This window comes from Daktulosphaira vitifoliae, unplaced genomic scaffold (assembly GCF_025091365.1).
Source record: "Daktulosphaira vitifoliae isolate Bord-2020 unplaced genomic scaffold, ASM2509136v1 Scaffold_1, whole genome shotgun sequence".
NCBI classification, from domain to species: domain Eukaryota; kingdom Metazoa; phylum Arthropoda; class Insecta; order Hemiptera; family Phylloxeridae; genus Daktulosphaira; species Daktulosphaira vitifoliae.
In genome coordinates, this window is record NW_026099572.1 from 16,655,491 (window position 1) to 16,681,338 (window position 25,848).

The 25,848-nt window shown below is 26.9% G+C and overlaps 2 protein-coding genes across 2 annotated transcripts in view; both read left to right on the plus strand.

Annotated features, from left to right (window-relative positions):
• LOC126910452 (AT-rich interactive domain-containing protein 3A-like) overlaps positions 1-10,231 on the plus strand; it is a 37,674-nt gene extending 27,443 nt beyond the window's left edge. Inside the window, exons 5-10 of the mRNA XM_050693036.1 lie at positions 3,134-3,317; positions 3,415-4,043; positions 5,682-5,756; positions 6,373-6,813; positions 7,387-7,488; positions 8,607-10,231. Of these exons, the coding sequence (XP_050548993.1) occupies positions 3,134-3,317; positions 3,415-4,043; positions 5,682-5,756; positions 6,373-6,813; positions 7,387-7,488; positions 8,607-8,695 (1,520 nt within the window). The 3' untranslated portion in view covers positions 8,696-10,231. The remainder of the gene's footprint in view (positions 1-3,133; positions 3,318-3,414; positions 4,044-5,681; positions 5,757-6,372; positions 6,814-7,386; positions 7,489-8,606) is intronic.
• A 1,942-nt stretch (positions 10,232-12,173) lies between these two features.
• Positions 12,174-15,123, plus strand: LOC126910495 (clavesin-2-like). Its single transcript, XM_050693119.1, has 6 exons — positions 12,174-12,477; positions 12,966-13,125; positions 13,206-13,452; positions 14,549-14,659; positions 14,730-14,832; positions 14,893-15,123. The coding sequence occupies exons 1-6, from the start codon at positions 12,336-12,338 to the stop codon at positions 15,030-15,032; spliced, it is 903 nt and encodes a 300-aa protein (XP_050549076.1). The 5' UTR covers positions 12,174-12,335; the 3' UTR covers positions 15,033-15,123.
• Positions 15,124-25,848: the final 10,725 nt, after the last annotated feature.

Here is a 25,848-nt window from a genome sequence, read left to right on the forward strand (position 1 = left end):
GTGCAAACTATACACAATTTTTACTTATTCCTAACTATTCTAAATTTGGATACTGCGTACTCGGATATTTTTTTTATTCGATATTTGGACTTTGTATATTTTGATCAAAGACCATCCTAAATATCATCTTTTGATATATCAAAATTATTTTGAAAAATATATTATGTCGCTTAAGAAAATGTTCAAAACTAGTAGTTTTGTTGATGTGCCTAAAGTGTTCAGCTTGCAAATCAACATTTTTTTAAGAGTTGACATAATTTTATAATTTAAACTATTACCTGGATAGTTTGGTAAATGAGTAAAATTAATAATAAATCCCTACGCTGTAACGTCAAATACATTAAAATTTTTCTTGTTGGGTTTTTTTTTAGATAAATATTATGTGAAATTAGCTTTAATAGCGTCTACATTAATTAATATTATTATTATTTCTATTGTCGCGAGGACAGAAATTATCAATTTACTATTGACCTCACACAGTCCATTAAAAGCAAATCGATAATATTTGTCATGATAATATTATAATATGCTATTTCACAACGATATATAACCTATTTCAGTAGCTGTATAAATGTGTTATTTTGATTACAAAGTTAAATGTTATTCAGAGTTATTAAGTGCTTACAGTAGGCCCCGGGCGTTTTCAAATCAAACAATAATACATCTATTATGCCCGAAGAGTGAAAATTAATTTTTGATGCGGAAATTTCAACAAATATTTATAACATTGTCTTAATATTCATTTGCTTATTGTGTTGGTCACGCGATAGCTAAAAACAAATCGGGACACTTAACTAAAACTATTCCATAACAAGTTTTGGTTTTTCCCTTTATTTCTAGAAATCAGTTTGATTTTTTTACAGAGCTTGGTGTGATAATAACATGTATTATAAAAAGCAAACTAGTAATTTTATTGCTTGTTTTCCTCTTAAAAAGATACCAAAATAATATCATATTTATTGTACCACGTGACACGCAGGGTCTGTCCACCCCAATCTAAACTTCGGATAATAACTGACTTCGGTCGAAGAATATCTTCAAGCCTCGGCGTAGAAAATAAAATAACTCGGTGTCTTTTACGGTTGTTCGTCAAAAATAACATACCACAATAATATGTTAATATTATTGATATTACACAAAACACATAGTATTAATGATAATAATACATGCATGTATAAAAAAGCACACCGCAAGTAAATCACCGGCTAAACAGTAGGAATAATAGTTGAAGAGGCGGTAGTCGAGGCATGCGATACCAACACTTATATGTACACACAATACACGACTTAATGATCCACAAGAGGCCTAGCCCTTCGTTTGTACAACTCCAGTTGGACATTCGAAACAATCAGTGACTATAATAACAACGACTGATTTATTAAATATTAACCCGATGTAGTTATGATATTTTTCTTTTGTGTACTTATATTTGTCATTTATGCTAACAATTTAACTGGAAATATTTTTTTAGTTTTTAACTAAAACTCTAGTTACTGTTTAATATAATATATTTCATTATTCAAACTCATAACTTCTATGATATTATACATCAACAAAGATAAATATACAGAGTGATCGATTTATCATAAACCACTCGATTACTCGCAAAATAAATACTTTCTTTTCATCATTATTATTATTGTTTTAATTCTTTATTTACATTATTTATTTATTAATTTAACACACATTTTTGTTAAGGAAATACAAATTCTACCAAGCTAACAAAAATATTGATTTAGATAACGAAAAAAAATAAATTTTGGCTATATTTTTTTTTAAATTTACTAATCAGGTATATTTGAAGAATTAATATAAAAATTTAAATACCTTTCAAATATACCATAAAACTTATTAAAAATATTTCATAACATTGAAAATATATAAATAAATTGAGGATTATAATAAAATAAGTTTCATTTAAAACATATTAAGGTCATGTGTATTGTATTTAACTTCAATGCCAACCCGATAGTTATTGATTTTACTACGATATATTATTTTTATTTATTTTATTATTAAAAATGTAAGTAAGGACCTGAAGTGTGGAGTGCGTTCTGTTGTTTTACCACTAGTCGTTTTCTTAATTAATTTGTTTTCTATTTTAAAGGTAGTTTAATATATATGATGTATTTTAAACAATTAAGTTAGTACTCTTTAAAGTTATGAGGGATGATTAAAAATAGTGATTATTAACTGATAAATCAAAAAATATACATAATTAAAAAAACTAAACATTTTTTTTTTTATTATTGTGTTTATTTTGCGAATAATCAAATAGCTTTTGATAATTATTATAATATTAACTTCAAAATAACAATATTACTAATATTTTTTTTCTTTAAATGTTCAGCATAATTAAGTTAATTTAAAAGCTATATCAATTTTAATTTTCGTGAAATTCATAAATGTTCTTGCATTTATTTATATTCTAAGTTTTTTAAGCTAGACATTTTCTCGAGGTGAGCTAAAAAAAAATTTTTTTTTTTGCAAACAATTTTAGAACAGTATAAAATACAAACTGTCCGGGGGAGCTAAAACTCTTAATAAACTACTGATTAGTTCTACCATTTCGTCGAATCGCAACTCATTATTTTTTCTTTTTCATTTACCCTTTTTTAATGATTCATATGATATAGCTATAAACCAAGTAATTTTTTTCTATTAATATTTATTATGTATTACAAACGTCCTTTGTTATTGACTTACTCACAGGAATGGCAAGGGTTGGTCAAATGAAGAGTTTTAAGTGATTACTTTAATTTGGTATTATATACACGATGATATTAGTCTGTGTACATTCGACATGACCAATAATTATAAGTCGTAAAAAGTAGTTGGAATAACGTAGAAAAATTATCTATGGGTTCCACCCTAAATGAAAGTTGATGTTAGGGAAGCAGTCTTTTATTGATATTTTCATTACCGTCTGCGAAATCCCACAACATCCTCATTGTCGGTATTTTTTTCTTAAAAAGTAATTATCTGTGAGCAAAATAAAAAAAAAATAATTTATAATAACAAAAATTATACTTTATAGAATATTATGGTTTTGAACTCGTTATTTAATAACATTTATTTAACGATATGAATGCATTTGTTTCACATTTTTACATACTTGTTTCTCTTTTTTTAGGTACACCTATAAGTCGTCTGCCGATAATGGCCAAACGCGTGCTTGATTTGTATACCTTATACAAACTAGTTGTCCAAAGGGGTGGAATAGTAGCGGTTATTACTAAAAAGTTGTGGCAAGAAATCATTCGTGGTTTGGGGTTACCGCCTTCAATTACAAGTGCAGCGTTCACACTACGAACACAGTAATTTTTTCCACATATTATGTATTAATAAAAGAAATCGCGCTAAAATTAATTAAATATGAAATTAGAACTATTGTGACTCAATGAATGATTTCAGGTATGTCAAGTACTTGTACGCTTACGAGTCTAGAATGAATCAGTTTAGTACACTGGAAGAGTTGAACATGGCTATTGCTGGAAATAGGAGAGAAGGCAGACGAAACAAGTCGCTTATGTACTCCGACATGCCACCTCCGCCTCCTGGTCACCATCCTCATCATATGCATCCTAGTACGCCGACATCAGGTCACCATCATCAGCATCCACAGCACCACTATGCCAATGTGCTAGCCGTCGATGACCGGTTTAGGCACTTAGCCGCAGCTATTATCGACAATCACAACCATGCTGCAGCAGCAGCAGCGGCGGCGGCCGCGGCCGCTGCAGCAGTGGCTACTTCTGAAGCAGGTTCTTCAGCCGCGGACCTGCACTCGAAATTGAGGAAACCTCTTAGTCCACAGTCTCAAGATTGTAAAACTTCAATACTGCCAATGCAACAAGTGCAACAAGTGCCACAACCGTCACTCCCGCCGTCATCGACCATCGCCAACGCAATGACACCGCCGTCGTTGTTTAACGGACACCACAATTCATTTCAACACCATTCGCAGCAACCACAACAGCAACAATTGTCAACCGTTCCTAGTTCTTTGCAGTCTACTGCTGAGCAAACCAATAAACAAAGAGGTTAGTTGCATTGATTAAATTGAATACATATCGAGTGTTGGCATTGCAAGCATTGAGTCTTGTATTTAACAACAATTTCCTTAATTAGGTTAAAGCAATTCTAGTTTCAATGATCAAATTTTGTGAAAATTTATAGAACGTTTATAGAATTTAGTTTACAAAAAAGTTGTATGCGCAATGTTTGTCTTTGTTTAACAATATTGGCCATTAAATAGTAATTATTAATTTCTAAGAATATTTTTGTTAGTATGTTACATAAAAAATATAGTAATAAATATCGCGATAAAACGTTAAATTATTTTTTATAATATTGCTTATTAAAATTTTTGAGTCAACGTTCATTCGCCCAAACGAAAAATGTTGATTTTTAGTCGAGTAAAGATAGAGATTCATGACACGGGTTTTGGTGGATTTCATATGACTGACGCTTATTTTTCCATCATTTCGATCTGTCACTTTATTTGTGTACCTCGTATTTAAATAACTCTGTGCCAAAAGAGGTATTAAAAATAATAATGTGATATACAGATGTCTAAATTGTATATATTAAAAAAAAGTTGTAAAAACGGCTGCTGTTTGACAGGAGTAAGATATAATGATGTTGGTCTTATGTGTTTCGGGACATCAAAAAATATCCTTATGGTAAAATTTATGTTCTCATAATATCTTCAAAATTTAAAATATGTACATTCCGTTTTATCAATAAATCCGTTTTACCTGTGTACGATTGTCATTAATAAGTTTATTTATATTTTTAATTAATCTTTTTTTGAAAGTTTCCCAAAAAATAACTTAAGGAAAACAAATGTTATTTCTGTTCTAATATCTTGTCGTTCATCGGAGAGGTCTTCATTAGTTACGGCGATCAAAAACGCGTTAAAAGAAAACCTGTTGGAATCATATCAAGACCATTTTATGCAGCTCTACATTCAGCTAATTATAATTTATTATTTGAAAACGTCAAAAATTAAAAAATAAATTGAAAACTTAGAAAATATAAACGTTAAAATAGCTGCCTGTGACACGAAGGAACGAATTATAAGCGTAAATTATATTATTGTATCCTCCTACATTTATTCCGTAACTCAACACTAAAACAAATATAAATTAAGATCGTTTTGTTCGTTGTTTTTATGATTTGAGAGTAAAATCGATTATTGAATTGAAATAGTTCACGGCAAGGAAAGGTATTGATTAATAGATTATAAATGTAAAAGGTAAAATATTATTCCAGAGAATCGTTTGAAAACCAAAAGTTTACAATGTAGACTTATACCGAGACAAAAATGACCTATGCTCTCTTTATGATAACAATCAAAAATTCAAATGTTATAAATAATATTACAAAAGTCTTATCTCGGATGTCATCATGGACCATTCTATTTGGTTTACATATTGAATGTTAAAATATAATGGTAGTATCAATGCATAGGAATTGAGTTATTTCAATATTTCAATTTTAGGAACTGGTGTTTCATTAATAAAATATGTGTAGAAAAAAATTAGTTAGTCAATGTAATTTTTTATATGTTAAATTTTCCAAAATAAGTTATGAATATTCAGTCGTCAGATCATTTTACCTTTAAATATAATATTCTTATATGTAATTTTAATTAACGTTATTTAAATTTTTTATAGAATTACTTAGCATGCTCATGTGGATGGATATAGTTAGAGCAAATCAAAGTGGCTTACCTAGACTACCTATACCAAGTAAGTAAATGTTATTGATATAATTTTATTTGTTAGTTTTTAAACAATCAGCGCTATCTGTCAGATGAAACATAACGATTGTAGTATTATTTAGTACTTAAAGCTTTCAGTAGATGGCGCAAAAGTAGAAAACACTACATTAAATTGAAAATCTGGGAAATATTTTTGACAATAGTTTGTTATAAATATTGATTTTGTTTAACTGAAAATATTTTGGTTACGCGGCTTAGACCTTAGAGATAACGAAAGCGGTATTGTTTTCAAAATCCCAAACAAATAGTTATTATATACAGTAAACAATAAATAAAATGAACACCAGAGCCATTAGAAACATTGAATAATTCCTTCACATTATTGTTTTACCTGCCCCGTAATATTTATCATGAGTTAATTGTTTGATAAAACTTTCGCTTAAGTAAACCTTATCTGTTAATCTCTTTGGTTCATTATATATCTCGTTACATTGACTTAATTCAACTTATTTGATATTCAATAAGCTATTTTGATTTAGTGAAAAAATATAACCGATTAATTGAATTCTAGTTTTGATGATGATGAGCTTGTTCATCTTCATTTTGTACTGCTAACATAATGAAAAAAATTATTATATTTTCAGATATGCCAACTAGTCCTACGGCATATACGACCACTTCAGCATTAAATCTGACACCAGCATACAAAAGCCCAATGATGACAGTTGCTGCTGTACCTGAACAAAGTGAAGCACTAAATTTGGGCAAAAAAAGGAGTGTCAATAATGCCAACAACAACAATAATATTGATGATGACGAAGACTCTTCGGTCAAGAGGGTAAAAACTGAAAGATCGTCGCCGCCAGCGAGTTACTCCAGTGGTATGGCTGATGCTGAAGAGGATGAAAGAGGTGAAGTTGAAGAAGAGGAGGAGCAAGAAGAAAAGTTGGAAGATCTGAGAGCTAGAAGTTCCCCAAAATCTGTTCACGATCACCGAGACAATGGTTCTAGACGGACCTCGCCGGTCAACTATCAAAGTACACAAGACGATGTAGTCGAAATGGATATTAGCACAACGCTTTCTGGTAATTAATATTTTATTAGGGAAAAAATAGTATATGAATTCAAGTGCCATCTCATAATGTCTTTGCGTTCTTACGGATAAAAAAAGAATTGATTAGATTAGTAACTTATTGGTGACTTTCATCATTTATCCAAATGTTCAATCGACACTTGCTAATATCTTATAATCATAAATGAATAAACGTGTGATGTGACAAAAGTGCAGTTTATGATACCCGAAAGATCTGAACATTTTCTACTTTTTTTTTTTTTGATATTAAATTCATTTTTACGGAAGTTGCTTCCTGTGCACACATTCGATAGCATGAAAATGTGTATGAATTACTTATGGATGGATGAATTTCATATTAAAAAGACTCGTTGAATAAATACATATATTAAACGATATATTTTTAGAGACATAAGCTTCCCAAATTGATAAAACTAAATACTACATGACATAATATTTAATAAAGTCGAAAACTGATATAGTCTAAGGTTACATAATACGTTATATTGATATAACGTATATAATGAATATTAAATTGAAGAAATCAGTAAAATGTTTTATTTATTTTTAATATTTTATCTTACAGGTACGTCTGGCAATAACTGTTTGGCTATTTGCGTGACACGAAGAACGAAAAACGGCATTTATAGAGGTCAACTCACAAAAAGCAACACCTTAATGAATGGAGGTAAGAAAATGAACTTGCATTAAGTTTTCGTTGTTGTTTTTATCAAAAGACAAACTATATTTATACGATAAATAATAAATATGTAAAGTAAAATGAATTCTTACCGGTTATCGCGGGTGTAGTCTATAAAAACACTAGAAGTTCAGTCAATAAAATAGAAACGCTATAAAACATAAGTAGAATGATTTTTATTTTAAGTGGAAATCGAAAGATGTAAATATAATATGATTAAAACCAATATTTATAAAACTTTTTACTAGATTTTTGAATAATTTAAACAAGCTACAAATGTTTTATATTTTGAAGTTTTATATGTTTGTGCTTAAAGAGTTCTTTTTTTATTGAAACATAAAAAAAAATATTAAACATTTTAAATGCGGACGTTAATATTTCATAAAGATCAATATATCCGTATCCAATGTATCCGTATCCCTTGGGATTATGCATTAATTGATTTATTTGTATTCGGTAATTATAAAAAGAATTATAACAGAAATATTATATTGTTCAGTACACAATAATTTATTTTAAAAATTTAAATAATTTATAAGCTTAAAAACTTTTGTTCTCATGCGTTTTTTCATGTGTTATTATTTAATTATATAATATTAACAATTTTTTTAAAGTGCATTTCAAAATCAGTTACATAAAAATAATTACTAGGGCGGTAGATAATAAAATTTATTCAAAAGGAAAAATACGCTTGGTTACATTAACAAAGTCCAATTAAAAATGCTAAATTCTCATAATAATTCAAAGGTCGTCAATTAACTAATTACAGACCCGATAATATTACTATGAGAACTATTTAAATTACATTCAAATATTCATACCAACGTTTTCATTCAACAAAGTTGTTCTCTACAAAAAAAATTCACTTTAATATCAAATATTGTACTGAATACAAATAATAGATATCAAATAGAACATTTTTAACACAACATAAAAAGTATTTTGTTGTGTTAAAAATTTTACGACACGAAAAAACCCTCTATTAAATTGCATTATTTCTATTACTGAAAATTTAATAATGTGATACTCTCAGCGGTGTCGTACTAAAATGCCTCTGTATGAGCAATTGTATCATTGATGTTATAACCTTATTTTGTTTGTTTTAGGTTTGAACAATAACGCTAACCCGTTCGTTTTACATTTAAATGGAGATTTGTATACCGGACACTTACAGTTGCAAGCCAGCAGCAATTAAATTTCAATTGAACAGGGACAATTTGATTGAAATTTTACTGTGTGTAATTTTTAGGAGACATAAATTCTATCGTTGTTCATGTATAATTTTATTTATATAATTGTAGAAAAGTTTAAATAATAGAATTAGACTAAAACGCATTGTATATAGCACACTAAGTGTTATATTATGCAAATGTATTATTTGTAATAATATTTTGCTTAAATAAGGATACTTTTAATTTTTTATTTTGTACAATTATATTTTAATGAATTTTCGACTGAATAACGTTTAATTGGCTATTATTATACGGGTTTTCTACTTTAATTCTACTTGTTCAATTACATTTTATACTTGTGATGCTTAAATCTTCAATATATTATTCGGATCATATCAATTGATGTATGATTTATCTTCAATTAGCCAAATAGAAGTCTGCCTCATATTGCTAGAAGTCGCGATTGTTATATATTTTTTTATTTTTCCAATATTGTAACGTGCGTATGTTAACCGAATCGAAAGTAACTCATCAAAAAGGATTCAAGGTCATTTAAATGAAACTAGACGCCTGTCAATGTCCTACAAAAGTTCAAACTGCCTGTTATTTATAATGAATGTCGCCGTTGCAGTTATTTTCGAAATTTCTTTTCAAACCTTTTTTACCCTGAAAATTCGGACCAAACGTTATTTCCACACGTTTTGCCCATTTGTGTATTGCGCTACTATGTTTGCTCGTGACATCAAGACTTTTATAATTTTATTATACATTTTAATGGGAAAAGCAAGAGATAAAATTATTTAATTCGGATGATTGCATACACCAAGTATAAATTAGATATGCTTGTAGGTCATAGTTTCAATTAATTAATTAGTATGAAATGACCACACGATTGTGGTAATTGGTTGGAGTAATTTTACTCGCAATGTTCTTCTTATAGATATGTACCTTTACGACTTTTGAAAATATCAAATAAAATTATAGCAATATCTAATTATTAGTATCTTGTATAAATGTAGATTATGATTTGTTTTTTTAATATATTTTTTTAATGTAGTTCCTATTTGATAATGTAATTCGTATGTTTGACTCGTTTACTTAGTATGGCTAATATTTATAATGTGTGTCTACCGATTCGAAGATTCTGCATAATGAACTAAGATCTCAAGTACAAATAAGCCAATGTCTCTTACGTCAATTATGTGAATATGTTATTGCAATAGGACGTAATGAGACGTTGAGAATAATACTAATATTATTACTATTTCTTTTTATATACTATAATTTCAATAATATACTTAATGAGTTTGTCAATATAGTTGATCTGTTAATTTTTTTAGTGTAACTATACGTAGATATCCTTTTTTGTTTTAAATGTAAAAATTATGATACACTATAATCTATGTAGATTATAATGAATATGGTAATGGCATCATCTTATTGTTAATATTTAACATAATTATTTATAAATCACATAAGCTTTAAAATAATATATTATAGATGTAATATTATTATAAGATAAATAATATAATTAGTTGTAAAATCTAATGTTAACTATTTTATTGATAATTATGTAAATATTAGTTCGATAACAATCACTTAGGTTTATTTTAGAATTCTATACCATTATTTATTTTATAATTAAATTTATTATTATTATTATTATTATTGTAATACTGTCATTTAATTATTTTTTATTATTCCTGTATTATATAAATAAATATAATTCTTCAAAATTCATATACATGAAGGGTTTATTTCGCTTGAGTAAAAAAACTAAAAATTGTGATTTTATTATTTTCAAAATTCTGTTGTTTGTATTACAGCCTTTAAACAAACACGAATTTCAAAAAGTTATTTTAGAATAGTAACAAACAAGAGTTTTTTTTATAAAAAATTGATGTATGAGTGGTAAAAAATAATGTATTCATTAGCTGAAAGATATTTTTAAAAATGTGTTGAAGCAATGATTCAATAGAGTTACTAAATGTTTCCTAAAAGTCCCTATGATGTTAGTCTATCTCGTCAAATAGATCTATTTAAAACAGTTATTCACGGTTATAAATTAAAAAAGATTGAGTAGCATTACCTACTTCGTTTCACAGATGATTGTCAGGAAGTAACTAATTACATTTCGGATACGATATTGTACGAATAAATGACAGATTACAATATGTTTTCTCTTAAGTGCGTGTCATTCCCAGTGTTCCCCTACCAACTGTTTTTATAGTGTTATCGTAACTTTATGCAACTAACAAGAATTACTTTTTTGAAATGAAAAAAACATCTAAATAGCAATAACTAAAAATGCAAATGAAAATAAACTTTTAACGAGTTATACACTTTTGGTGCGAATTAAATTATTACAAATTCGTAACGCTTTTTTTTTTAAAGTGTTTTTTTTTTTTGTTACCTGTGAAGTTATTGAAGCACTTGCAAGACTTCTCCCGTGTTTTGTTAATATTTATTTTATTTTTCTTTACAAAAAAACCTTATAATATCCAACTATGTTGACCGCACAAAAACAACAATATGCTTAACTTAAAACTTCACATTTTCTGTAATTCTTTTTTACTTTACACGCAGTATATTTATTCTTGTCCTTAGAGTACTTTTTTTTTCGACCTACTTAGAACTGTCAACGATCCATTTTTCGTTTTTACACAGTGAACGTGTCGAAACGACGGACAATATGAGAGCTCAAGATCGAACGGTCGACTTAGCGATAACGACATAAATAACCACAGTACCTTTTTGTATTAAAGGGGAATATAATGCGGTCGAGTCCATCTTTTATATAAATTCATTTTGCCATTCTATTCGTTTTTCATTCGCTTACATAAGCAATTATCTTTTTCCGAATAAATATAATGTGAAAAACACCATGTTCAGGAATTACCATCTATATTACCTCTGATTGCTTGTAGCTTTTTAAAAATTTACCCATTTATGTGCTCAAAATCACTAAGAGAATAACAGCAAAAGCATGTATCAATCACGTACTGTAGCTTTATAATAAATATGTGTATCAAAAATAAGATTAATATTATAATAATTATTAATATTTTACCGTAGCTATTCGGTCATCTGTTATAATTGAATTATAAGCCGTTGGCTTTTTACAAATAGATATAGTCGAAAAATTAAATCTAGTTGGTTTAGTGTACAAAACAAGTATTTTTTGTAAACTTCATAACTGTCTGGTTTATCTACAAATCAAACTGGATTTTTAAATTTTTTAAGTTTGTCATAGTTTTAAGTGCACTAACGCTTCCGTTTAAATTTACTTGAGTTTCTATCATTTAGATCTTAAGGTAGTTCACATGAAAACTGGAACTAAATAAAAATTATTGTAGCATAGTTTTTTCTGTATTCATCAAGAACCATGTTGGCCGTGAAATGCATGTAGTTTTAAATGTAAATATAAAATAATAAAATAGTGAAACTTCATTGTTTTAAGTAGTTATAACCCGTTTGTAAAGAAGTTCAATCAAATGTTAATAAAAGTAACTTGAAACAACAGTTGACGCTCTTAAGGTGAACACTCCGTGTTGAGAAGCAATGATCTATTCTTTAATTGAAAAATAAAAATATTTTTCATAAATCATTCTTATATTTATACTTGTACATTTCTTTTTTGTATAGTAAATAAAATAATTCAAAATGATTCTCGAAAAACCAACAGAATCTCAAATGAAATACTTAAAAACTTTGAATTTTTATCAAAATGAATCAAAAATGGAAGAAGACGTCGATATAATTATCGACTGGTTATCAAAACAACCTCATTTACCTAATGTTACAGGTTAGTTTTAGAATTACATTGACAGTCATTTACTTTCTTTTATTATTTGAGTGTATTACAATAGAGATTTTAAGATTAATTCTATACAATATGTTAATTAAGGTTAGCAGTTAAGCTGTCACAAATAATTCTCTTGAAATTTAAATATTAAATTATATAATAATACTTAAGTATACTTACACAACTTTCTTCTGTAAATAATGGATTATGTGAATCTTTAAAACTCAAATAATAAGAATTATTGAATAATAATTCAGTTCAAAAATGATCGTGTAGTAATTAACACTACATAATTATTTATATTATATTAAAATAAACAGTGAAATAGAGATGTTGACTATATAATAAACTAAGGTTATAAATTTAACTGTAGATTTTATCAGATTTTAATATCAACACTATGGTCAATATTATAAAAAAACAATGTACACTGAATAATTTTTATTTATTTTGCAAATGTTTTTTATTATTATATTATTTTATTTCAGACCGCGTTTGGTTGAAACATTTTCATATTGCTTGCAAAAATAATCTGCTTAAGACCAAAAATCTTCTTGATTCATACTTTGTCATACGAGCAGAACTACCTGAGTTATTTGATGACTTGACCACCGATGCTAAATGGGTTGAAAATGCAATGAGAATTGGGTATGTGCTGAAAAGAAAGTTACAAAAATAATATTTTTAATATTTTATTAAATAAAAAATAATGTTTTTTTAACCCAAAGAAAAATATCACTTATGCCTAAATTAACACCTGAAGGAGATCGCATACAAATATTTCGGACAGTAGAAAACAACTCGGAATTTGATCCTCAAGCAATGTTTAAAGGAAGTCTCAAAACAATTGATTACCTGATGCGACGGGAACCCATCTACAGTATGATAATTATAATAGATTGTCAACATTTCCGACTATCATATTTACTTAGTTTTACTCCTTCGTTAACCGCAATGCTAGTGAGAAGCATTAAAGTAAGCACAAAGTATTCAAACATATTGGTTTAAATTAATATTTTATAATGCTAAAATGACTCAATCTCTAATGCTGACTTTGTTTAAAAATTATTTTTTGTATTTTATTTAAGTTTGAAAATCCAAAATAATTTATTTATTAAAAGTTATTAGAATATAAAACTGTAATTAATTATTTAAAATATTTAATCTAATAGATCGAAAATTATACTATAAATGTAAATGTGGTTATGCATATTACGTTATTCGGTCTTTTTCACGCTTAAATACTTAAGGAGTATTTAAGAGTAAAAATTAATTTTTGAGATGTTCTTTGGGAAATAAAATATCTAAGTGGCATTTTGATTATTTCTAGAATTACTCAGATAGTTGAGTCGAGTGGTTTTTCCAGTTGTCGACCTAACAGGAATTAAAAGTTTTTTCTGTTGTTTGTAGTAGCAAATGTGGTTCAGCTTGACAAATAGTTTTTCAACTATAGTTATTAATATTCTTCTATATTTCCCACTTTATTTTTTAATAAATAGAAAAAACGAGTTTGGGTTGGATTGTTGAAGGCAAACATGCTACCCTATAGTATAGCTAGTATATATTCTTAAATATAATTATGTTTGATAATATTTACTCCTTCCAATAATGTGACTTAAACAAAAATCTTGAAGTCATATTTAAACCCATAGATTATTTTTGACAGACAGTTACAATAAAATTATAATATCATAATTTTTATTATATAATATTACAATAACTATTAATATTAATAGAGAAAATTATTAAAAAAAAAATTATGTGTATAGCAGGTAGCTTAATAAAAAAATAAAATCTAGGAGTTTTTAAGCAATACCCAATTTTATATTATAATTTTACTATTTCTTAGTTTATTTAATGGTCAATGTAAATAGAATCACATATTCCCTATTTTCTTAAATATTTTTGAATCAGCAAACGCACTCATTCAGTATCTCCATCACACTACTGAGTTAAACAGTTCATCTTTTTTTATAAAAGTTGAATTATTTTCTAATATAGGAAAAATGACAAACATTTTAAACAAAATTCTTGCTACTTAGGTAATTGCATAATAATATGTTGCTTTCAGGACGCCACTCCATTAAGGATAAAAGGTTTACATTATGTAAATCCACCTAAATTTATAACCCAACTCGTAACTGTTTTCAAAATATTCTTGCCAGCAAAAGTTCAAAAAAGAGTACGTATAGCAAGTTAGATGCTTTATGTAATATGTATACGACGGATAATGTTATATTATTCTGTCATAGATAATGGTACACGAAAGTTATTCTGATCTTCATAAATATGTACCAAAAGAAGTGTTACCCGAAGAATATGGTGGTGAGGAGGAGTCTATTATAAAACTAGAAGGTAAATTAAGAAAAAAACATTTTAAAATCATATGAATGGTGATATAAAAATATTTCATAGAGGAACTGATAAGAAAATTTAAAGAAGATGATGAATTTTGGAAGACTAGACCTCAAGCTGATTTATCAAAGCGTGTAATTCAACAAAAACCCAATGAATTAGATATGCAAGGAACATTTAGAAAGTTAACTATTGATTAAGAATTTCCTTAATAAATTTTTTGAGATAACGAAAAAAGAGAGCTCGTTAAAAATACAAAATTCAATTGTTCAAAAAAAAAAAATAATAATTTAAAAATAAAACTATTTTTAAAAATTTTAAGTATAATATTCGTATTGTAGTACTTTATTTTTGCAATTTTATAATTAAATATAATTTAAAATTGTCTTATATTTTATTATATTATGTTAAATTCACATAATATAATATGATAAAATAAAAACTAAATAAAAAAAAATATTTATGAGAAACCTCTAAACAATAAAAGCTTCCTAAAAGACGATGAAACCAGTAAACAATTGTTAATCATCATATTAAACATACATCATGAATAATGTTGGAAACTTTTATCATTTTTCAATTTAATATTTTATGTTTAATATGTCATAAAGGTATCTGATTACTTTGTTGACAAATTTAATTAAAATATTACATTTTTTACTACGTTACATGGTCTAAATCAAATATATGTTGCTGCTATTGTTAATTAAATAATTTATATTTCAATATTAATTTATTACAAATTATTATGCTGATTATTTTAACATCAATTTAAATAATTTTTCGTTATTTAATATTTGTTTTCGTATAACAAAGTAGTTTAATACCGTTCCATTATTTAATGTTTATCGCAATACTATAAAATATAATTTCATATAATTATAACGGTAATTAAAAAAGTAAAACGTACGAAACATGTATTTATTTTTAATTTTATAGTTAGTTCTTTGCGGCATTCAATGTAATAATTAAGCTTTGTATGTTTTTGGCCATTACATTTTGTTAGCAATGAATGAATAAAAATATTCATAGTTAAATATCAGCGCTTTTTTAGTATAAGTAAATAATTCGTCCAAATAGATTGTATGAGATATTAAGTATTGCATTTACACACGTTGACATATTATGATTTAAAAATAATACATCAAATGGCATTACGAACTTCGATATTCGTTTGGTGTGACAGATGATATAATATTTACAGGCGTCTTTAAAAAAGGTCATATTATTTTTAAAAGTAATCGATTTGAAAAATGGCAAGAGCTCGTTTAACAAAATTGCCTGCGTTCTAGAAATTATAAACTAAATGAAAATTTTAATCAATTTTATTGAGCCTTAAATTCGATCATGAAGAATTTGATTAAAACCGGTCATTACAATTTCACCGAAACGTTGCACTGTGTCTTTCAACGTCGACACAGACAGTATCGTATGGCAATCATTAATCGTCAGTGTTTTCGACACCGTTGTTTTTATGTTATTCGTCTTCCATCGGACGACGTGATTTATGACCATTGGAAATCTGCACCGATTTCGCGCGTCTTTAATCTAATTGAATGCAAGTATTTTGTATTTATCACTTGTAACTTGTAGAACAAGCCACGGTGGACCATGTCAACTAAGTACGAGTAATGGCTGTACAAGTCCACAACCGCGTTGGCTCTTGTGCAATAGAAACAACGTTTTTCATGTAAATGTTCCAAAAACTTTACATAATTCCCGTGGATTCTCTTGGTGTTAAATTAGATACACGAACGAGCGAATTGCATAATTCTGTGACAGTTTCAAAGCTGAAACGAGTATAGAAACCCCGTCGTTTGACATCACAAAGTCGAATGTATATGCAAATTGGATCAATGATTTTTCTTCTAACATGTGCACACTGTATGTACCCTTGAGCTACAGTATTTCACTTTAAAAAATACACTTTTCCAAGGAAAAATTATTAAAGCTGTAAAAACATAAAGTATAATGTAAAAATATTAATACGCTTAAAACTACGTCATTGTGCACGACCGTTATGTACGACATTTACATTGATGTTACGTGATCAAGTAAATGTCTTTTTAATGGTTTTGTAAGAGATGTTTGATTTGTTATAAAACAATTTTTATATACATTTTATATTTCGATGGAAATTCGCCATCGAAATAATATATGAATTTTCAGTTTTTATACATTTACGAATTTTCCTCTTGGTTTGCAATATTTTTTTTTAATAAGCGAGATAGTTTAGTTTTTATAAAATTATAACTATCACATAATTTTTGGTGTGTAAGTTTTGACTGCATTAATAAATACACAGCACGTTTATCTAAATTATAACTTTATATCCTATTTTTAATCAGTATTCCGTTGTAGTGTTTCATAAAATACTTTTCAATCAAAAATTTATTTGAAAATAATAATAATACATTGAATGTTTTACAATTATATATTTAAATAATGTGCTTTGAATTAGGTCAAAAGTTAATGTAAAATAAACATAATTCTATGATATTTTATAACTTGTTTTTTACATTATTTTTAATAAACAAATACCTGAAATTCTATTGGCTTGCGCCGTTTATCAGAACATATTTTCTTTTAAATACTATTGTATTTTACCAGTATCATTTTTGGTAAGAGTCAGTGCGGTTATTTTGAACAACTTTTTCTTGTAATCATGTAGGTATGCCTAAAATGGCATTAAATATTGAAATGCTTGAATAATGAGAGTCCATTTCCTTAAAATTAAATTCTCTAAAGCTTAGTGAAATATATAGAGGTTATGGATATGGTATGGTATGGTTTAAATTATTATATATTAATTATTTATTGTATAATATGTAGTGTTGGTCACAAATATCGATATTTGAATACTACATCAATATCGAAAGAAAAGTTCGATACCATTATCGAAATTTAATGGTTTAATATATTATAATATAAAATATTTTTCAAATGTTATGTCACTTTAGCAATATTTTACATTTTTTTCACACAAAAATTTCAATTGTATATATGAATGTATGTGTATGAATAATCCATTAGAGAATAATTAAAACAAGTGGTGAATAATTTAATTATATTAAATATTTATTAGAGCATTATCGGAATGTTAAAAATATAGCTTTTAGTAGTTATTATTTTGAAGTTAAAAAAAAACATTTTTTTCTAACTCGTATATTATATAATTCGTAATTGTTAAGTTTGTGTACGAATTTGTAAAGGAATTTTTTTTAATTTGAAGGAACGTGCTTTGATTAATCTATACATTATTTTATTAGAATATTTTATACAATCGAACGCATATTATGTGGCAGATTTTAATTATAATTCTAAAGTAAGGAAATGTATTAGCAGTAAAAATATATAAAGCTAAATCTTATTTTTCAACTCAAGAAACAAAAAGGTAAAGGCATTTGTTTACATTTGTTTGAATACAAATACCTATTTTGCGTCGCACTTCCAATTTTTAAAGCTGTTCAATCATGTGTATCAAATTTAATCTCCGGATTTGATGTTTACACAGGAATTTCACACATTCTGTATATTGTTAACATTACATTTTTATGGTATGCAATTTTAAGAAAACATATCTGCAAATCAAAGTGATCAATAAATATTTATATGTTAATACATACAATAAGGTAAAAATGATCATATTTAACAAATCAAAACATCACCAAGCAATGAAAAAAATTCTTGTAAATTAAATAAATTTATTAATAACGTATTGTTCTAAAAGTGCATTAAGAGAATTATTTTAAATAAAAATCAAGTTATATAATATGATATAAGATGCTCGACAAAATAAACTTACGTTTCTCCAGCCTTCCTTTATAACAATATTGTACTACATATATTTTTTTAATAATTATTATTCTATATGAACGAATTCGTACGCTAAAAAATAGAATCTTTACAATGTTCGTTTACTAGATATAATCATTTTTCTAATAGGTACTGTAAAAACGTTTTATATTTTCATGAATATTGTATTTATTTTAAAATATCATATAATGAATGTTTATATTATTAAAATTGAGTGGTTCGAAAAAATATAATTATCATTATATTTGACATTATTACGGTAAAAAATGTACAAATAAAACACTATATAAATAGTTAATTTTACTATAATCCATCAGAAAGATAGAAAAGAAAATATTTTATGTTAACTATTATTTCTTATACATTTTATGGAATAATAAAATTCATTTAAAGTTTTATCACGAATATAGTCATGAATTATTATCATTAAAGTTAAGACAAAAAAAATGTATTCATTTAAATTATAATCATCATTATTCATAATATTTTGTCCCGTGGCTTACAAAAAACGATTAATGTGTAATACTATGGCTCAAAACAAATTATGTATCTTTTTAATCATTGTTTGAAACAAAACGAATACCTTTTTTCTAAAACAAATTAAATATTTCTTGACAATGATCTGAAAATATTATGAGATTCCATAATTGACTTCTTTAAACAAATCATAAAATATAAGTGGTTTCTAAGTTTTGAACAGTAACAATATATGAATACAACTGCATTATTAACTAACAATTATTGTTACTGAATTATCAAAAGTTGAAATAAGTAGATATTTTAACAAACCAGATAATTAAATTAAGTACTAACGTAGTATCACAAATTTTATATATTATTATTGGCTGAAAATATTCTAGGTAACATAGAATAATTATTTAAAATTATAATATAGAAATTTTTATATCACAAAATTTTCAGAAGATAAAAAATATATAATTATTAAATATTTGATTGTGACATCAAAATATAATTTAATAAAGAACTTTTAAATTTTTCATAATTAAAGTAATACTACAACACACAGTAAAAGGACTATTGAATTCAATTTAAAATTTCTCAACAATTCTAATATATACAGGGCGATTTTTTTATTATAACCCACTCAATTACTTACAGAATAATAATAATTTAAACATTTTTTTTCTTTATTATCTTTAGTTACACATTATTCTTGAATTTTTAACTATGTAATACTTTTTAAGTTCATCCCTTATGCCTTGTAAGGGGGTCAACTTTGTTTTTTTAAATGGTAACACATACTTTTAATTTAATAAAATATTTGAGTTTTTAATTTAATAGTAAATGGCATTTGAATTTTTAATATAACTTAATTCGTTTATTAGATATAATCATTTAAAGTTACAAATTTTGGAGTTAATATACAGGTATAATACACAAGATTACAAATACAGGTAGCTAATTGATTTTTTATGACATCGATATTAGCAGGTACACAGCATTGTTATTATCAATGATAGTAAGGTACATTGTTGTGAGTTTATAAATACACTAATTGATAATACAAAAAGTATATCTATTGATAGTTATAATTGATAATAAACTTTAAATGATTATATCTAATAAACGAATTAAGTTATATTAAAAATTCAAATGCCATTTACTATAATTGTTAGTTAATAATGCAGTTGTATTCATATATTGTTACTCTGTATATTTTTATTAACAATTTAAATATTTAAATAGCATAAAGGTATTGTTTAAAGCATATTTAAAATATATTGTTACTTAATCTAATAAGTTTACTATAACATAACTTAATGAAATAAACATTTAGAAAATATAACATACAAATTTGGTATTAATCAGAATTGCTCAAATTGCTTTATGTTTTCAGTAAACATAATGTTTAAGTGAAATTAGTATTATTTACAAACGGTAAGTATAGTGACAAATATTTTCTTAATGTTTATATTCTTTTAACTATGTAATATCGTATATCGAGATGTTAGTAACACAAAAAATCACGAATACTATTTAATTATAATTAAAAAAGAATGGTATCATGAATCTACATTTATTTAAAGCTTAATTTATAGAGTCACTACTCAAAAACTTGATAATATATAATATCATATTGCTTTTTAATATATTAAAAAAATATATTGTATTGCTTTTTACCATAAGTTTATTGTTAAGTTTTCTCTGTGATCTGCCTAGCTGTCCTGTGCGTCCCCAAGGCTACGGAAGGAGAACATCTTGTAGATATGCAGGATAACCGTGAAATAAGTTGTTATCAATTTATTGGCTTGGTCGAATAAACGGTCGCGGATAAGGGAAATATCGGTTGGCTTGGTCAACCACCGACATCTTGGACTGTAAACCAATACTGTAAATGATAAAGGACTTATCTAAATGAAATTAATAAAGCGTGGTGACCGGATATAAAACAATGGCTATGTATACATTATAAAGGACACGATTTCAAAGAAATCTTAGAGCAGATATAAAATATAGTTAAAATTTTATATATCATGAAAAGTAGTTCAAGAAATTTAAAATTCCATGATGCTCTCTTACTGCCCTATGTCAGATCGTTTGGCCTAACTACTTGCGGACGTTGGATACAGGACAACATGGATTTTTGGATGACACATTGGATAAACTGCACGTAGATGGTTCAATGAAGAATCATAACATAACACTGATTCAAACTACAAAATGTTTTTTTCTTCTGAGGCATTTAAGAATACCATCAGTAGTATTAATCACAGTGACATAAATACAAAAAAATTTATCGTTTAAGTAATAGTTATAATGATAGGATGAGCGATATTTTTGCAAGTAGAACTAGTAATATTAATAGGAATGGTAGTAGTACAAATAGAATGATTTATAATAGTATGAAAAGAAAAACGCAAATATTTCATCCTTCAATGGTATTAGAAACATCTATGTACATACAATAAAATACAACCTACTGAATTGATCGATAAAAAAATTAGAAGAACTCATGCCACCATATATAAAAATACTTGTGATTTGAGAAATGATGATTTCCAAAAGAATTATAGCAAAATTTTCAATACATTAATCATTGAAAAAAAAAATACAACGTTTGAAAAAAAACCTCAGACATCCAGTAGTAAGATTAGATAATATGTTGACACGACGTTACAATAAGTCAATGAAAATCAATGAAATACATTTAAAAGTCACTATTATATTTATGCTGAAAAATTAGGAAAATTAATTTTTTTTGGAATTCTCATAGTCCCAGTAAAAATTATACAAAAGCATTGCCTCTGAAAGATATTCTAAAAAAGTACGGGGATAAACCATATACTTTATTAACGAAATATAGCTGAAGAATTAAATTGGATCCAGAGGGTTTCGACTCAGTTTACCCACAAGTATTGAGTTACCATATTGCTCATCGTTGCAAGGAAAAAGTTGCGATGTACCCTATTTTTGGAGCTGGTGGAAATATTATTCAACATAAAAATACTGAGTGGCAGATTTCTAAATACGTTTTAATGGAAATAATTTTCCATTTATTTATTCAGTTTGTAAATAAGTGAGGGGTTTGTTTCACTTAGATAATTTTTATACATTAATATACTGAGTATTATCGTAACTTGGTGTACATTACAAAATTAATTTGTATGTTTAATTTTAATTTTAGTTATAACGATCGATAGAGATCAGGTAAAAATTAGACTGCCACAATGTAAAGATATACGGAGTTGGTAAACATATTGCGTTTATAGTAGGTGATTATTTATATGTTTATATATTTATTTATTTTTGTGTCTACAGTCACAATAAAAATTTGTTTAATTTTCACTGAACTGACTTAACTTTAACGATAATTGAAAATATCATAAATCATAATTAGTAAAAGCATTAACCTTAAAAAATTTCATTCGTATTCTATACGAGTGATCGGTTTATGATAAACCGCTCGACAATTCGAAAAATAAATATAATACTGGAAAAATAATTGTTTGATTTCTTTTAGTTACATATAATTATTGATTTATCAACTATTATTTACTTTTTAGATTCATCCCCTATAACTTAAAAAGGTGTCAACTTAATTTCCTAAACGGCAACATACATATTTAATTAGCTTATAAAATAGGAAATAATCTAATTAAGAAAATGACTGGTCGATAACAACTTTTGGATCAGAAGTATACAGAAGTTATTAACAATTTAAAGTAATGACTGGTGATGAGGAGTGAGTGCTGCTTTTTAGCACTTATCATTTCCTGACCGTACTCTTCATACCAGTAGGTATAAAAATGAGGATAACTCCTTAATATACTCCATTAAAGTATTAAATGAGGCTTTTTTAATTGTTTTTTTAAATATACAACCTTAGGAAACAAAACTATTAATAATTACAAAAAAAAAAAACTACTTAAATTCCCTAATAGTATTGATGAAAAAAGTACTAAGGATATGCACAGTAGTTTCCTATTGGTAAGTAGTTACTACATATACTTGTATATTATTACTATTGTAAGTATTTGACTACTACTAAATTAAGTATATAAAAATATTTTTTTATAGTTTCTTCTTATCATCAAAGGGGAAAAGATCCATGGTAGCTGAACACAGCAAAAATAGCATACAAGAATTTGACAAAATTTGACAAGATCAAAATTTTTAATGAAACATTTTGCTAAACAAATATATAAAAAGGAATTGAAATTGAAAAATGCCTAAAAAATTATAATCGAGAAGACGGATGGAAATATAGCAAGACTTAATTTTCGTTATACGCCAAGATAAAAGAAATGAATAAACACAACATAATGTGTGAAAAAGCTATAATCCACATATCTAAAAATTGTCGATGAAAATAAAAAAATATATCAAGAATATCGAAAAGAAAAAAGACAAATACAACACAAATAATAAACAGATATCAACAACAATAAAAAATAGTCATATTGACTTATGACTATTAATAATATCAACATATTATTATATGTTGTCAACCGATTAACGATATAAAAATAAATAGAAACTAATTTAGGCTGACAGCATAGTTATAACTTCGAAGGTTTAGCTAACAAAATGAACTCTGATATAAGTTCGAAACATTAGTACATAATTGAAGTTATATCTGAAAGTATTCTAAGTAATAATATGTTTGTGCAAAAAGTTACTGTTTTTTATATTATTATAATTTTTTTCTTGAATTATTTGTATTTACATTTCCCTATGGATAGGAGACAAGAATACTTCCACGGCCCCTCTGCCAGTCGTAAGAGGCGACTAATAAGGTTGCGTCAGGTCGACAGCGTAAAAATTTTTGTCGAAAAAGTATGAGGAACCCTGAACAAAACTTAGGCGGATTGTCCCATCTCGGATGTACAAGAAAGTAGTTAAAAACGGAGAAGGCCTAAGGAATAAAGTGTTTGATACCAGTCGGACATCTTGTGCGGTAGCTGTTTCACCAGTCATGTGTACAGGTCTACCCAACACTTGTAGTATCAACGGTGTAGGGACATCACCACTTAACTCTAGGCTGGACTCGTGTATAAAGGAGAAATATAGATACAAAGTAAGAATAGGTACTTGGAATGTTGGAACATTAACTGGTAGAAGTAGATAATTAGTAGGAATATTGAAAAGGAGAAAAGTTAACATTTGTTGTGTGCAGGAAACTAAGTAGAAAGGAAAGAAATCGAGAGAGATGGACGAGGGTTATAAAATAATATACTCAGGTAAGTCTAGTACAAAGAATGGTGTAGGGATAATAATGGATGAGAAATTGAAAAGTAAAGTAGTAAAAGTAGTTAAGAAAAGTACAGAATTATGGTCGTAAAATTGATATTTGAAGAAAAAGTGCTGAATATAATAAGTGTCTATGCACCACAAATAGGATGTGATGAAATAAACAAGGAAGTGTTTTGGAGAGAGATAGATGAGGTGATGCAAGGGGTATTTGGCAATGAAGATACGGTGATGATGGAGATATGAATGGACATGTAGGTAATGAGAGGAGAGGATATGAAAGAGTACATGGAGGGTATGGTTTTAGTGGGAAGAATGAGGCTGGAGAAAGAATCCTGGATTTCTCAGTATCGTATGATCTTGCTGTGGTTAATACTTATTTTAAAAAGAGGGAAGAACATTATATTAATTATAAGAGTGGAAATAATAGATCACAGAATGATTATTTTATGTTGAAGAGAGAGAGCATAAAGCGAGTAAAGGATTGTAAAGTCATACCAGGCGAGATTGTAACTACACAACATAAACTGATAGTAATGGAGCTGTGGGTTACCGGAAAAAGAATATACAAAATAGAAGAATCATGGGGGAAAAATCAAAGATCCGGTGATTGGGATTGAAAGAGGAAAATGAAAAAGAGTTTGTAAAGACGGTAAAAGAGAGGACGGTGTGGAATATCGAGAGAGACATAAATTATGTGTGGAATAGATTTGCTAGTTGTGTAAAGAATACTGCAAAGGAGATTGTTGATGAAAGTAGTAGTAGAATGCCAGGAAACAAAGAAACCTGGTTGTGGGATGATGACGTTCAAAAAATCATAGAAAGTAAGAAAAAGCAATTCAAGTACGAAAGAAAAGCAAAAGGAGAGAAGACTGGATGGAGTATAAACGCTTGTGCAAAGAAGCCAAGTGTGCAGTAAGTAAGGTGAAGTTTAAGAGGTATGATGAGTTGTATAAAAGGCTAGGAACAAAAGAAGGCGAGAAAGAAATCTATAGACTTAGATGCTTTGGTCATGTTATGAGGAGAGAAGAATCGGAAACTGTAAGAACAGTTATAATATTCATGAGCTTTTTTATTTTTAATAATTAAATGTTTACTGAAAACGATAGAATAGTAATTAACGTATATAATAGTATTAATTTATAAGTATAGATATTTTTTTGTATGATGACAACCAACGTATCTCAGTTAAAATGTAATTTATTTAATGGGTATAAATGGATAGTATTTCATCTTGGGTCCTGATCAATATTTTCATTAAACCACCTTAATTTATTTATAGAGCTGTTAAATTACTTTCAACGAGAGACGGTATTTCCCAATCTAATTAAAATATTTAGTTTTGTATATGTTTATATAGTAACACGAAATGTAAGTCAATAAAAACCTAAAAATAACATTATTATACTTGTAATGCAAAAAATTTATTTTAATTTTTAAAATTATATATATATTTTTGTTGTAAACAAGTAATAATGATTTTAAATA